The 15,610-nt window shown below is 46.8% G+C and overlaps 5 protein-coding genes across 5 annotated transcripts; 2 read left to right on the plus strand and 3 right to left on the minus strand.

The window, feature by feature from the left end:
- Positions 1-279: 279 nt before the first annotated feature.
- On the plus strand, positions 280-2,026 carry PpBr36_02215 (uncharacterized protein; the record flags this gene model as incomplete). The annotated part of the gene is made up of 3 exons (XM_029889397.1): positions 280-751; positions 827-1,516; positions 1,596-2,026. 3 exons carry the CDS (start codon positions 280-282, stop codon positions 2,024-2,026), a joined length of 1,593 nt encoding a protein of 530 aa, XP_029753646.1.
- Positions 2,027-2,886: 860 nt separating this feature from the next.
- Positions 2,887-4,161, minus strand: PpBr36_02216 (uncharacterized protein; the record flags this gene model as incomplete). Its single annotated transcript, XM_029889398.1, has 1 exon — positions 2,887-4,161. One exon carries the CDS (start codon positions 4,159-4,161, stop codon positions 2,887-2,889), a length of 1,275 nt encoding a protein of 424 aa, XP_029753649.1.
- Positions 4,162-5,166: 1,005 nt separating this feature from the next.
- On the plus strand, positions 5,167-9,375 carry PpBr36_02217 (uncharacterized protein; the record flags this gene model as incomplete). Its single annotated transcript, XM_029889399.1, has 5 exons — positions 5,167-6,104; positions 6,239-6,302; positions 7,813-7,991; positions 8,439-8,839; positions 8,933-9,375. The coding sequence occupies 5 exons, from the start codon at positions 5,167-5,169 to the stop codon at positions 9,373-9,375; spliced, it is 2,025 nt and encodes a 674-aa protein (XP_029753648.1).
- On the minus strand, positions 6,404-7,058 carry PpBr36_02218 (uncharacterized protein; the record flags this gene model as incomplete). Its single annotated transcript, XM_029889400.1, has 2 exons — positions 6,404-6,883; positions 6,963-7,058. The coding sequence occupies 2 exons, from the start codon at positions 7,056-7,058 to the stop codon at positions 6,404-6,406; spliced, it is 576 nt and encodes a 191-aa protein (XP_029753655.1).
- A 969-nt stretch (positions 9,376-10,344) lies between the features above and the next one.
- On the minus strand, positions 10,345-11,643 carry PpBr36_02219 (uncharacterized protein; the record flags this gene model as incomplete). The annotated part of the gene is made up of 1 exon (XM_029889401.1): positions 10,345-11,643. One exon carries the CDS (start codon positions 11,641-11,643, stop codon positions 10,345-10,347), a length of 1,299 nt encoding a protein of 432 aa, XP_029753654.1.
- Positions 11,644-15,610: the final 3,967 nt, after the last annotated feature.

Raw genomic sequence — 15,610 nt, forward strand, 5'->3', positions numbered from 1 at the left:
CAGTGCCTAGTTAACAAAAGTTGCTGATTGGGAATAGAAACAAACTGTTGGTACCGAATCGTGCCATGTCGACAAGCTCACTCAGCCACAGCACCTTCGAGCTGTCACCGACGGTACAGTCTGAGCGGGGAGGGATATGTATTTGCATGGAGCTAAATAAAACGACATTTATCCTGCGCCTATGCGCTTCTCACCCAGTGGAACTTGGACACATTTATCAACTTTACTTCCCCATTTTACCGAGCAAATCGCAAGCAAGTTAGTTCCAGGACTAGCATCATGTTAGACATATCCCAACCCGGGTTGCTTACAACAAAAGCACTCTTCGTATTAGCTGCTGCTGGGATTACTTTGGCTGTCTGCCACCTTTTGCTTCATTTCAATCTTCTACCATTCGGTAACGATGTTCCACCTGCGACCGCGCATCAGCTGCGACACATTCCGCTGCTACAGTTTGACGGACCAAACGGTGTTGAACGATATGTAAGCGAGACCCGGAGCCTCCTCCGAAAAGGCTACGAGAAATACCTGCGCCAAGGTGTCCCTTTTCAGATGCGCAACCCGGTCGAGGAACTTGGTGCTCAGGTGGTTCTACCGCCCAAGTATTTGGACGAAGTCAAAAGGGCGCCCAAGGATCTCTTTAGCTTCGAGGCCTACTCGGAAAAGGCGTTTTTGCTGAACTACAGCCGCGCGCCGAGGCAGACAGAGGCTGCAGCGCACATTGTCAGAGTAGATCTCACCAGAAACCTGGGTAAGCTTATTGCATTCTATGTCTATTCTGCCATCTTTGAGGTCTGTGTACGATAAGTGCTAACCGGGGACTCAGGGGCTCTTGTAACGGACCTCTGGAACGAGTCTGCGCTTTATCTAGACGAGACCTACACAGCCGAATGGCAGACAAAGCAGGCCTATGAAGTCGTATGCGGTTTTGTAGCACGGGTAACTTCTGTGGCCATGGTAGGAGCGCCGCTATGTCGTAACCCTGTCTGGAATCGAATCGTCGTCGAAACAACGATCGCGTCGGTCGGGGCGGCACAAGCCATCAAAGACAAGTACAGTGCACGCTGGAGATGGCTAGCTCCTTGGTCAGAATCGATCCAAAAGGACCTGAGGCGAATACGAAAGGAGTCGGTTGAGCTTCTTAGACCATTATACGAAGACCGCAGAGCAGCAGTTTCACGCTCGGATGATGTTCAGGGTCCATCTGAAACGTTTAGGGACACTCTTTACTGGCTCATGACAAGCAATCAGAAGGATCGATCATTGTCCGGAATCACTGAATCGCAGCTGTTTCTGTCCTTGGCTGCCATACACACCACCTCGTCGACCCTGAACTCTTTTGTCTACGATTGGATCGCTCATCCCGAGTATCACGAAGAAATCTTGGCCGAGGTTAAGGACACATTGGCAAAGGTGCAGGCTAATGGCGGCAAATGGACCTTACAGGATGTGGCCATGCTGCGGAAGCTGGACAGCTTCATGAAAGAGAGTGCTCGAATAAACCCCATCGGATTTGGTGAGTATTTATCGTGCCATATGAAAAGCGTGGGGGGCGCCGAGCTGAGCAGATACTGACTGACCTGACGATTTCCTAGTCTCAATCCAGCGCTACACTTTGAAGCCCTATACATTCAAGGACGGCTTTCAACTTCCCGCTGGCGTGAGTTTCGTGTTCCATTCTGACGGTGTTCATCACGATCGGGATAACTATCCCGACCCGGAGAAGTTCGATGCCTATAGACACCTTCACCTGCGCGAGACCGTCGACCCCAACCGTTTCCACTTCGCTTCGGTCTCTGACAGCGCCCTTAGCTTCGGAGCTGGGAATCACGCATGTCCTGGCCGGTTCCTCAGCGCCATCATTATGAAGTTCTTCCTTATACAGTTCATGACTGCATATGAGATGAAATACGAGCATGGCGGCATAGAGAGGCTACCGAATCACGACAATAGCAACACCACCGCCCCTAACCGTACTGTCAATCTTCTGGTGAGACGTCGTGATGAAACCTCGAACAATGTTTAGGTTGTGGCTAGAGACGTGGCTCTGTACTTTATTTGGTATCAAGGTATAAGCTTGTGACGGTGGTAAGGATTCAAGAATATGCAAAGGCTTTTGAACACAACTAGGTCCTGGTCCTGCTCTTGTTGAGTCAATGGTAAATTCATGATATATCTATTCTGTCCGCTTAGTAGATGAACGTTTCAACAACAAAGTGTGTACTTCCAAGTCGAAATGCAGAGAAATTGTTGTGATAGTTGTGTGCCTACAATCATTCACAGCTCATAAGTTGATTTCGTACTCTGGCTCAAGGCATTCCAAATCCCCCCAAATCTCTAGTCTCAGTGCTCACACTAGACCCCTGCTGTCGCAGGGGTCCGAGCGCTCCATGTAGCTGAAAGGAATATGAAGCGTTCGGTCCTACGCCCCACCAATTTAGGCTGACATGGGCCCCCATGGGGGTTTTTGGAATGCCTTTGACTAGTGGTCACTGGTTCCCGGGCGGGGGGGGGCCTATCCCGTTGTAATGAGCTCCCAACCCGATTTGGCCTGAGAAACCTTTGTCGGCAGGCGAGCCCTCCGTCCTAAGAAATGAGAAGGATGGAAATCCTTGAAATGAATGGTGCAAGAAGCTTCCGGAGGAGTATTGGAACATTAAAAATCTATGTAACTTTTGTATGGAAAGGCAACACAAGCAATATATTTATCTTATCGGAGGTCTTGCAATCGAATCTTAAGATAAAATCTCGACCTACTATTTCATTCCTCAAAGAAATTGTGCTGTCGATCTAGACTAGTACACGAGAGCAACTGCACTGTTCAAAGATGTGTCGGTGGCAAGAGAGCTGTGTCGTTATTTTAAAATACCCAACCCAAGAAGAGCCCTAAAGCTGGGGCCTCTCAATTCCAAACTGTTCATCGAGAAATTTGAATGTTTTCTGGTTTGCCAGGCGCAAGGCCCCCATTTTGGCCTGCAGCGACCCCTGTCCCGGGGTTGCCGTCAACCACAATTGCTTGTCCCCTTTGGTGTGGTTTACCAGCTCGTTGTAGACGCGCATCGTGTGGTGATTCCCCTCCAGGTAGAGCGAGTGAGAGGCTCCCGACACCAATACGGGACACTGGACGCGCCTCAGGTAGCCGCCGGCCAGCGAGAACTTCTTCATCTCCTTCATGATACGTGCCGGTGACGTTTGACCAAAAAAGGTGCCGGCTATGCTCAGCTCCCACCGCATCTGGAACGACACGGCCATCATGATGCGCACCACGGCGTCCACCGCGCCATCCTTGAGCCAGCCGGCCTCCCACGCGTTGATAAAAGTAGGGGATACGTGCTCCGTGGCGAAATCCCAAAAGGAGTACAATGGGTCCAACGATACGCAGGCCTTGACGCGTGGATCTGCCGCGGCGCGGAGGGAAAAGTAACCGCCCAGAGAACAGCCAGAGTAGGCGATGCGCGAGGTGTCGAGGTCCAAATCTGGCTGGGATCTGGCAAGCTCCTCGAGGAAGTCAATCACAGCACCTGCGACGACCTCCCAGTCGGGGCGCATCTTGGCGTCGTGTTTCCGGAGCATGACGCCCTGTCCGGGTCCCTCAAAGGTCAAAACGGCATACCCCAGATCGGGGCCGGCGGATGGATGCATGTAGTACAGTTCCTCCTGCAACGCGTCGGCGCCTCCGCCGCTGATCAGGATGGGGATCTTTCCCGGGAGGCGTCTGTCTGGAGGTGGCAGGTATAAAGTGCCCGGTAGCTTCAGGCCGCCCTCAAAGGGAATCTCGAGAAACTTGACAGGATGATCGAACAGAGCGGCCGCCTTGCGGAAGATTGCCTGCACACGCTCGACAATCTCCCTCGATCTTGGATCGGGGCTGTTCGGGCCCTCCCCCGTGAGCATGTAGCCGCTAGCGCGGGTGTAATTGGAGCCGCGCAAGTATGCGTCGCGAGCCGCCGTGCGGTCGCCGCTCTTGCGCGCCTCCTCGGCGAGCACCAGGGCGCGCTCGGCTTGTATCGCCCACGCCTGGCCCCAGCTGGCCGCGTCGCCATCTCTGATCTGGCCGACGGCTTCTAGGACTTCGGCCACGTCAGCTCCGCCGTAGACTGCGGTGCCGAGAATTCGGCACACTTCAAAGTCGAAAAACTGGCCTTTGAAAAAGTGGTGCATGATGGAGATGGAGGCGGGCGGGAAAGGAGTTGGGCTAGAACTTCTATACGTGCAATCAAGGATGACGGGGATACAAAAATCGCCTAGATAGCTAGTGTGTAGTAGGTATGCAACAGCTGGGCAAACTATCAAATTTTTACATCCAAGTACATAGGTTATATTGGAAACTTTGGCGTGCGGCTTTTGGCGCATTGCCGGCTGGAAGGGACTAAGATCTGGGCAAATGTTTTTACCCAAATTAAGTATAGCGCCTAGACGACACGGTTCAGGATACATCTCCGTGGGCTTGATGATTTTGGACTTGCATACTTGGTACAATGTTATAGAATATGAATAATTAACGCCACCGGTCCTGGTCTACAGCATGCTGCATTGCAGCCCGTGCCGATACGACTCGGATCGCCGATACCACGAAACCTATCTCCGATCCTCAGGGCAACTAGGATCAACCTTCCTTCGTCAGTCCCACGTCAGCTTTTGGCTTAATCAAACTAACTCCCCTTCGACTGATGATAATTTTTTAGACTCAAACTTTTGAAGATTGAGAATACAGTTCGAATCCAAAAAGGAGACCCTGCATCCTTGTCTGCTCCCGGGTTGGTCTAGTTAGTTGGCTTGGCATTCTGCTAACCAAAGTTCCCAGGGAATGTGAGGGGAGCCATCAAGCTGTGTAGAAGTAGGTAAACTTGGTAGATGCCAACCACCGATGTTCTAAAGTACTTCCCCCCTGTCGCTTGTCCCCATTAATTGCATGGGTCCGAACTATATATTCGCTCAACAGATCCCAGTACGCCTCTAGGCCGAAATTCATCCAAATGCTGGCGTGTAAGAGTGCAGTTCGGATTTTGCCCACGCTGTTCCTGCGGGGTCCTCACTTCTGCTCAAGGTGTCGGGTTTCAATCCTCACCACTTCTAAATCTGTTTCTAGCACCACAATCACTTTAGATTTGCATTGGTCGCAAAGGTAGCCGCTCTAACCTTGGTTTCGACGAACGTACGCGCACCATGTCTGTGCCAAATTCTATCACCGCCACTGAATTTCAAGGTGGACCTCCTCAAGGATTGAGCATCCCCTTCCGACTTCGATGGTCAAAAACACATCCTCCAAAGGACCCAATCGTGACCTTCAAGGGCAGAACGGTGCTTGTGACTGGCGCCAACACGGGATTAGGATTCGAAGCGGCAGTCAAGTACGCTGCATTTGGCGCGGCTAAGATCATCCTCGCCGTCCGTTCCATTGAAAAGGGCGAGGAGGCCAAGAGGCGCATCGTCGAGCGGACTGGTCGGGATGCCACTGACATCTCCGTTCTGAAGCTCGACCTGGGGGAATACTCATCGGTCAAGGATTTCGTCAGCGCCTTGCACGAGGTCACGCCCAAGCTAGACGTCGCATTACTCAACGCCGGCCTCGGAAACCCAACATACGAAAAGTCGTCGGCGGGGTGGGAGATGGCCGTACAGGTCAACGTCCTTTCCACGGCCCTCTTGGCCATCCTGCTGCTGCCTCTACTTCGATCCTCTGCTGCAGCCTCAGGAGCAAAGTCGCACTTGACTTTTGTGAACAGCTTCGCGCACAGCTTGGTCCCCCGGGACTTTCCGTTTATCGAAGGGAGCATCCTCAAGACGGCCACCGACGAGAGCAGCTGGAACGCCTCCAGCAGTTATAACCTTGTGAAGCTACTCGCAATGGCCGCCGTGCAAGGGGTTGCACGGATGGAGGCTGCCGAGGAACAACAGCGAGTCATTGTGAATTCCGTCTGTCCCGACCTGTGCCAGACGGATCTAGGTCGCAAGTTCACCGGCTTCATCTCAAGCATCGGGAAAGCCATCTTCCATTATCTCTTTGCCCTCACTGCCGAGGAGGGTGCACGATGCCTGGTCAGTGCAACGGCTTTGGGGATTGAGAGTCACGGCCGGTTTTGGCATCACGAATTCCTATATCCGTAAGGCAGCACCTTTTTACGAATCTTTTTACAGCTGATTCACAAAAAAAAAAAAAAAAAAAAAAAAAAAAAAAATCATAAACGGTATTGATACCTGGTTTCGGCAATCAGCTAACTTGTATTTCCTCAAATAGAGTCGGTGAGCTCGCCCAAGACCAGGCTCTCATGAAAAAGACGTGGAACGAGATTGTAGAGGCGGTTGGTCGAGACCAGCCTGAAACGTTACAGTTGTGTCCCACTAGTTGACAGTCGGTGGCATGATCGAGTTATGGACAGACTTGAAGAAGAGACTATTATGTCTATTCTGAAGAAGCTTTATAGTCGTACACTAGTCGTGCTTGGACCTTTTCTTCCCCTTTACCATTAGTGGTAGTACAGTATTTACAGAAGCGTCTTTCTCCGTCTATCTCCTGAAACGCCCACAGCGCTGTTGTCTTCCAACCCGTGTTGACACCCTCGGTCATTTCCTTGATTGCAACCCGCTTGTCTGTGGTGCTTGGCTCCTCAACAATGTTTCCCATAATATCCTCTTTGCTCACTTCGGACATTGGGACGTACACAGCTCTCATGGAGATGGCACCAAAAATCGGGACCTTGGCTGTCCTTTCTTCGCCGTCAAGAATGTAGCTGTTTTCAGTGTCAAAACCACCAGGTCTGACTGTCTGTTTGACGTCAATCATGGTCGTAAGACGCTCTGGTGGTTCTGGTTCTTTCTGGACCATTTTGAGTTCCAGAGACGCATATGAAATCACTTGTCGAATGATCCATGGGATGTTTTGCTGCGGAGAAGAACAGGCTAGTCGTTAACCTGATTGCTTCAGCAAACAGAATCTGCCAAGTGAGCCAAGTACTGCTTACCGCCATGAATGTTGGACTTAGATCATCCGATAGTGAAGAGTTTAGGGACCAAGTGCCCGTCATATTCAAAATACTTGTGCCGTCGGGTGCAGCCATCTTTTTCTTTTCTCAGTGTTGAGTAATTTCTTGGGTTGGGTAGCGGTGGCTGGCGTTGTTGCACCGCTTTAGGAACTTGTCTTCTATTGCTCTTGCTGACCCAGCCTTTATTGTCGAAATTTCAAATTGAATTTTGGTTGGCTGACTCTTTCGGTTCAAGTCGGACTCGGCATACCGACCGCCTGAAACGACTGCAACTCGGCGCTGCCGAACCATGGCCGAAGGTATCGATTTTATTATCAGTTGACCTGTAATCATCAGCCCAGCCCACAATTCAAAGGTGACCCCAGTTGCGCTTCTCGCAGTCATCAATTTGTTTTTTTTTTTTTTTTGTTTTTGGAGAATTGTCCATCCTACCTTCTGGCTGATATCACATCGTCATGATGACTCCAACCGAACTTATTACGCATTACCGTCTAGTGCAACACTCTTTTGCACCGCTACGGCTGTCGTGGTGGGAGAAAAACCGAGTGATTGCAGTCCAAATATGGACAGACTCTTCCGCTTTTACTAGAATCCTAATTGCATTTATTGGACTTTGCCTGTTGGCCATATTCTCCCGGCTGACCCGACCGCGCTCTCTGCGGCGGCTTGGAATTCCCGGCGCAGTTCAACCTAGGTTCACCACCTGGAGCCTGGATTTCAAAAAAGTGTTGGAAGACACTGCTAAGAAGGTGTGTTGTGCGACATGATTTTCATTGATATCTCTTTTCCCGGTTTTTACGCTTTTGGCCTAACATTGTGTATCTGGCAGTATCCAAACAGTCCGTTTTGTCTCAACGCATTCGGCACCGAATACGTAGTCCTGCCATCAAAGTGCTTTGACGAGGTCAAACGCCTTCCAGAGCATCAGGCTTCTGCCTTTGCTTTTTTCAAGGAAGCTTTCCATGGCGCGTGGACTGGCACTGGGGTGCAAACGCCAGAATTGGGCAGGTATGTTGAATGATTTCTAGTCCAAACCCCATCTGATGGTTGGGCATTCCTTGATTGGGCAACAATTTATATGAACAGCAAAAAAACAAAAGATGACTAACAAGATTACCAATTAAAAAAAAAAAAAAAAAGAACGATTGCCGTGGACTTGACCCGCGGTATTCCATCCCTCGTACATTGGAGACAAAAAGACTGCGCAGAAGCCTTCAAAACGTGCATAGGAGAACCTTCAGACTGGCGCCAAATTCCACTCTTTGAGACAATCCAAAGAATTGTAATATCCGTCAACTCGAGTTCTTTTGTCGGAAGGGAACTTGGCACAAATCAAAAATGGCTTCGGCTCATTTACAATATGCCGTTGCAGCTCGGTCTTCCCACCATGATCCTGGGCTGGACCCCATTCCTCCTGCAACCCTTTCTCAAGCCCTTACTTTTCGCTCCACTCAGGATGACGCAAAGAAAGATCAAGGGCATGCTGAGGCCAGTCCTCGAAAATGATATTAGAGAGTATGAGACCAGCACCGACAAGAAGAACCTGCTCAGTCCCAAAGAGCAAGGCAAGGTGCAGCTTACTGGCTGGCTGCTCTCACGCTACAAGGGCAAGCTGAACTTTGAAGTTCTTCTTCAGGATTTTATCACCGTCTTGTTCGAGTCTACCCCTTCGACGGCCTCGACCCTGTTTCATATCGTATGCGAACTGGCTGCAAATCCAGCGCTTCAGGATATGTTGAGACAGGAGCTGGAAGAGCATACGGATCATGGCAACTTGCCCCAGACTCACCTCAACGAACTGCGCAAGATGGACAGTGTCATGCGGGAGTCAGCTCGTGCCAATCCGTTCAGCTACTGTAAGTACATACCTGTCAACCAAAGACCCTCTTTCTATGGTGCCCAGCAACTAACTGGAAGGATCCATCCCTCCCCCCCCCCCCCCCTTAAAGTGGTGCTTTACCGCAAGCTCTCAACACCTACCACGCTCTCCATGGGCCCGGAGCTGCCCGCTGGCACAAACATTTGCGTGGACGCTCACCACATCAACACTTCGCCAGACTTGTGGGACCAACCACGAGAGTTTGACGGGTTGAGACACTACAGGGCGCGCCAGCAGCCGCAAAACGAGAACCGCTACAAGTTTGCCAATCTGGGATCCGACGCTCCCGGCTGGGGCGACGGACTCCAGGCTTGCCCCGGGCGCATGTTTGCCGACAACACCATCAAGATCATCTTGGCACATCTCCTGCTCAACTATGACGTGAAGCTGAGGCCCGGGGAGTCCAAGCCCGAAAAGGGGGCCATGCCCAATGGGTCCATCGTGCCCGACGTGTGGGCAAAGGTTCTTTTCCGGTCGAGAGTAGGCTCTGCCGTGAACGAGGGGGAAAAATAGCCTGCAGAGGGGTTCGGTTCTGGTAGTAGATATTATAACAACTCCCACAAAATTGCTTCCAAGTGTTGCTTGTTTTTGCATGTGGTGGGTTCTCTGCTGGAGCTCATTCGCATTGGTCCGACTATGGACTTTCATATTACTGTAGCACCTGTGTGAGCCTTTGATGCCGAGGTTGGACAATGGTATTGGAGCGATAGGGACATGCTGAAGCACTGAATGTTACTTCAACTTTGCAGGGCATTGCAAAAACCTCCCCCTGGGGGCCCGCGACGGGGAGAGTAAGTGGGTAACCCGTGGGTAACCCGTGGGTAGACTGAATTAATTGTTGAGGGGGTGGGCGGGCCGGCCCAAAGTTGAACACTTACACAGGGTTGTTTGGCCACCTGTGCGAGCCCATGTGTAACCGGCAAAAATTATAACCATACACTGTAGTCATTCTTTTTCTTTTGAATCATTTGTTTCATATGTCTCAGTGATAGCATGTGTTAAATATTTGCGGGTTTATTGAGGATTTCAAAAAGCCAAAAATTTTATTGACAAATTTGTAAATCCGCGGGTTACCCGTTTTTGTTGAGCCCGCCAACCCGTGGCCACCCATGAAGGGGCCCACGGGCCCGTGGGTGGGCCCAGGCTACTGTACGTTCATTTTCCGGTTATGGCAGGCCTCAAAATCTACAAGGTACGCAAAACATAGTTAATTTACACCTGTCTTTTTCTTCTATTCGATCATGAAGGGGCTTTACGGTGAGGCGCCTCCTACGTTTGCTTATAGTTGGTATCGGTGTTGATTCGCATTTTGAAGGCGCGTATGGCGGCTACCGATTCTAAATATGCTGAAATAAACGCACCCTCTATACCTCTACACAAACGACGCACAAAGTCACCAAGCGTGTCTACCAGGCCCCGCGATATGATAGGGGAATGCAGAGGCGTCACCAGGTGGGCGGTTCCATCGACATGCGCCGGCTGCTAGTACATGCCATTGTCGCAATTACGCAAAAACCTCCTCACATTGTCACCCAAGTCTCCTACAGCACCGATACCCGTTCCACCATCCTGGTTCAAAAGCTCATGACCGTTGAGCGTCAGCATGTTCTTCAGCGCCGCCAGCGTAGCTTTTCTATGGTGCGAGAGGCTGTCGTTTTGTTTTCTTTCCTCTTGTTGATGCTGATCCTCATGGCTCGGCGGGCCTTCCATAGCCGCGGCCCATGCGGCTCTCATCCGGTCCAGCATGTGCGTCATGATCTCGAGTTGTACCCGCAGCCCCAGCACAAACGGCGGATTGAGCGGCAAGAAATTCTTGTTGGGCGAAGGTGAAGGAGTCATGGCCCTATTTTGCGGGCTTGCCCGTTTCGACTTGAAGGTGCCCGAGGGTGATCCGCAGGTGTGCAGTGCGTCGTTGATGCGGGAGAAAATGGATCGGTAAATTGACAGGATCCCCACGTGACATGTCAGAATGGTTGTTATGATCGGTAGGCCGACGGCCGAGGTTTCCGATGCCGAGGCTGTGCGTTGGCGCCCGGTCGAATTGGCAGACTTTTCCAAGTGTAGGCTTTTCCCGGCTTGGCCCAGGAGATGCTGAGCCAGGACGGAACTCGATTTGTGCTGGCTCCTGCTTGAAAACTCAAAGTGTGGGCCTTGTTGGTTCGATATAGACGCCGGCGGGCTGTTTTCTGGGTCTTCAAAGCCCCTCCACAAAAAGGAAAAAGTCGAGATGAGACTCAACAGGCATTCGGAGGCATAAATCAAACGTTGTATTATATTGGCTCGCGGGCCTGTTGGTTTATCGATGGAGTCGCGTAATATGAAGGGTGACAATATCGCCTCTGCTAGATCCTCATCGGTTACGCAGTGAAGCTGCGTAAACAAAAAGCAATGGAGGTCTGCTACTCTTTTTCTGACCGATTCCAGGGATGTAGGTGAGTTTGGTGCAAAGGTCGCGCTTGGTAAGCCTGGATCTCCGCTCTCAGCAGAAACCTGGATTGTCGGTTTCTCGTCTTGAGACTTTGGTAGATGAACGGAGCCTTCCACTCCGTTGCTAGGGTTTACACCCAGTGCATAGCAAGAGCCCATCTCGGTCGCACTAATCCCAGTCCCGGCGAACGTGCCTAGTCCTGTAGACATATCATGTAGGCCATTGACGGTGTATTGTGCACCCCCATAATGTGCCGAGTCGAAATCAAAGGTGTAAGAGTCGATAAGCGGTGTGTTTTCACCAGTTCCAATGGATTTATCGGAAAAGAAACCCGCCTTGCCAAGATCATCCATTGTCAGACCATGAGCCCTGGACGGCGAGGGCCAGGAGCGTGGAGTAAGGTCGTCGACTTCATCGTCCGATGCAGGGTTTTTTCTTTTCAGGCCATATGGCTCGTCGCCATGGGACACGTTGGGTCTGGTGATCTGACAAACTGCTTTTGCTCTGACACAACGGCTGCATGTGCTTAATGATGTCGCCAATTGTCCGTCAGTAATGCTGGGCTCTCGTTCGCACTTGAGCTTGTGTTTGTGACATCGATCACACGCGGATCGACGCGCCTGGGCAGAGTGGAGTTGATAATTTGAATCCATCACCATTGTAAAGTAGGGTATGGTATAATCTTGAAGGAACATGGTGTGAAATGAGATGTTGGGACTATGAAAATGATAAATATAAGATGGACAAGGTAAAGACAAAGTAACAGTGGGAATATCAATAACTATCGCACTTGGGCAATAGATGCGGTTGCGATTCAGGGGGTGCACGTTGCGATCGTAATGCCTAACTTTCCAGGCATCCATAAACCCACGTGGCCCCTTTGCCTTTGCAGCAGAACAGATTGCCTTTACTTTCTTTTGTATGTAGAAAGACAGAACAAAACCAATTAGATATAGCTATTCGCGCTACTTGGTTGCCTCATACCTTAATTCCTACGCGTAACCGATGTCTATGAACAGTAACAAAGTACGCTAATGGTCAAGTCAAATTCAAACTTTGGACGAAATGGATGTTTGGGAATACTATACTGCTTACTGGGGCTTCGGCATGGGCAGGGATTCCTGTAAGTGCTTGCCCATGGTGATTTAACAACACAATACCGACGAAGCTTACCTCATCACATCCTTCATCATAGGATCTGCTCTTATGAGTTACTCGGTGGGAAACCCGAAGGATAAATTTGATGCGAACTCCTGCCGGAGACTCCAAGAATTACTCGATTTCCCAATTCCCAACGGAAGTTTATGACTAAGTGCCCCAAGAAGGGAAAAACCTTAACCACACCTATGAATCGTTTGCTAGCTCTACTAATGAGTAGGTTCAGGAATGTCGGCTAATGAATTTAAGTGGGGCCTGCCGCAAGATTCACAAAGTTATCAGACGTTCTCTTGCATGCAGAACCGGCGGAGGTTTAAACTTAGAAGGGGGTACACCAAGCCTCTAATTGAAAGAAGGGACATTCTAGACTCGGCATTCCTGAAATGGCTAGGCCCCTGAAATGGCCGGATTGCTTTTAGCTTGAATCATTTGTAAGTAAATGATTGGCCGTTCCATAAACAGCGTATTGGATACAATTATAGCGCAAAAAAGCATTTTATAACAGTACCACGCATTTGTTTTCGCCTTGATATTAATAGAAATATCTCAAATTTAAATGAATTGATGTATTTATTTTGTTAATCGAGTAAATACAAAGTATAAAACTTGAAATCAAATTGTGTTCTATAAGACATACTACAAGGTATTCGATGGACTTTATTTCGCGTTCACAGCCCTTCTTATTCCTGTTTTAAAATTTGTGAAATTGAGACCTTTTAGAAAATATACAAATTATTAACAGCTAAAAGATTGAGATATAATTAGACTTTTATACATAAATATGAGAATGGAAGTATGGTATGTGCAGTAAAAAGATATTGGGATTTCTTTATTATTGCTCTGCTTAAGCAGAAATTAAAGGCAAAACAAGGTACAAATTAAAATAATAGAACAAATAGAAATCGCAAGATTATGGGGTAAGCTGCGTTGAATTATTCCAAATTTGGTCATTTTTCGAATGGATAAAACGCGCTAATGCCTGTTTTGGCTTCAGGAATAGATAATTATTAGTATCTTGTTTTTTTAACGTTTATATGAAGTTATTTCGTATTATTGGGAAATTTGATTTGCAAGTAAAAAGCTAGATAATATAGTTTTTAATTTTGCTCAAAGTGTTCTGCAAAATCTTTTTGATTATAGCTCCATATAAATAATTAATCAACATTAGTATTTTTACTTTTCTACTAAGTTACAAATCATAACTACTCTAAATAATTAAGTAGTTTGTGGGTCTTAATAAGAGATTGACCAAGTATTAGTAGATGACCTGGAGCTTTTTCAATAAAATTATTTTTATATATACTTTAGTTTAAAAAAGTAATATTTGGAGTTTAAGAAAGTTATAATTAACGTTATTTTATATAAAAGATTTATAATATTACTTACCATAAATGTAATCTTACGTGGCCGTAAGTGTACGTATGGAGTTAAATCCCAGAAGCTTTCGCTTATTATTATTAAAATCGGAAAGATATAGAGGTGCTTAATTAGTAAATTTATTATATCAGAATATATATTTTATTTATTTACCCACTTACATACTATAATATACTCCCCAAGCTTGCGATTTCATAGGATAAACGTATGTAACCCACCACGTGCAAAAACTTTGGAACTTAATATAAAAAAAAACGAAAACCCAAAATGGTTAAAAATTAAAGCGAAACGTAATAAAAGTTCCGCTATAAACAAATTAAAGGCGATTGGTATTGCATTTGCGAAGTTATATACATATACATAGAATTTAAGTTTCATTATTCTTAATAACTTTGTTTATATTTATATATAATACGCAAACCGTTTGATTTTGCGCATTTTCTGTAGTTTACTAGACCGGAATATTAGCCGCTGAATTGCTAAAATCACAGTAACAAACGGCCAAAATCGACAAATTATGCTCAAGACTAAACCAAAACGGTTTATAAATGGATGCACAAATATATTGCAGAATTAAAGCAGTGCTACAACTATAAAGCTTTGGGCTTTAGTGGTAACCCTGAAAGCTAGTTATACCCGAGGAAAATATAGTTTTAAAGCTTATTCCGAATTTACCAATTCAAAGGTTGATTAAGCAAAGATTTCAGGGATTAAATCTTGTTTATTAAAACATTTCCACGTTGAGCCCGATTTATAATAACTGGTTTAAACAATATTTTCGAAAGCAATACGGTAAGTTTATATTATCTTTTAATTCTTTTTTCTTCATCAAATACGGAATGTAAAAAAGTTAGATAGGGTTTACAAAACTAAAATCATTTGTTATTTATGAAAACAAAATTTATAGTTTTATATGCAACTGGGTGATTATTAATTTGTTTCATAAATTACGAAACTAAAATACAAAGAGTCATGAAATATTTGTTTTCGCTGCCTATTATGTGCATTCTGCACTGTAAAGTTGTTAAAAATCTATATTATATCATAAAACTATTACTTGCGAATAATTTCCTAAAAAATGCTCCATAATTAGATATAAACTTTGGAAATGAAGAAAAATAAAAACTAAAATTAATATTTAACGATTATTAAAATGAAAAAGGGGCATAATACGGTTTCTGCGATCAAAAATACAAACATTCAAAATAATATAATACTGGTAACCGTATATTTTTACGATTTTACTCATTTTTTAACTCGTAGATCTGATCTTAGACTGTGCATATACCTGCTACGGACGACGGAACTGGACAAGATACCCTTAGATTAGAACAACCGCGATTTTTTCGGCGAATTTGATTTGCCGAAAAACCATATGGTTGAAAGGTATATGGAGCGTTCGGTCCCCCGCGATTGCAGGGGTTTAGTCTAAGCATTGAGATTAGGTTTAGGCTGAATATTGAGATCAACGAAATTCGAGAAATTTTCCCTAACCTTAAACCAAAGCTTTTTTTTTGGCTGGATTTACAGGATATTGCGCAGCCGCGATTGAGCCACGTTCCACGTGGTTCAAGTGTGGAGCTTTAAGCTTTGAGGATAAGCCCCGAGTTTAGTAGAAATCTAATTACATTTAAAGATATTAGTCGCCAATGATTTGTATGCGTTTTTGAATTCATCAACATTTAAAAATTATAAAAGAAACAACTATAAATGCTATTAGCGCAAATGGCTACTACTTTATACCTTGAATTACCGTCTAAAAATTACAGTTTGGTTTAAAGTTTT

Source organism: Pyricularia pennisetigena, chromosome 3, assembly GCF_004337985.1.
Source record: "Pyricularia pennisetigena strain Br36 chromosome 3, whole genome shotgun sequence".
Taxonomy (NCBI): domain Eukaryota; kingdom Fungi; phylum Ascomycota; class Sordariomycetes; order Magnaporthales; family Pyriculariaceae; genus Pyricularia; species Pyricularia pennisetigena.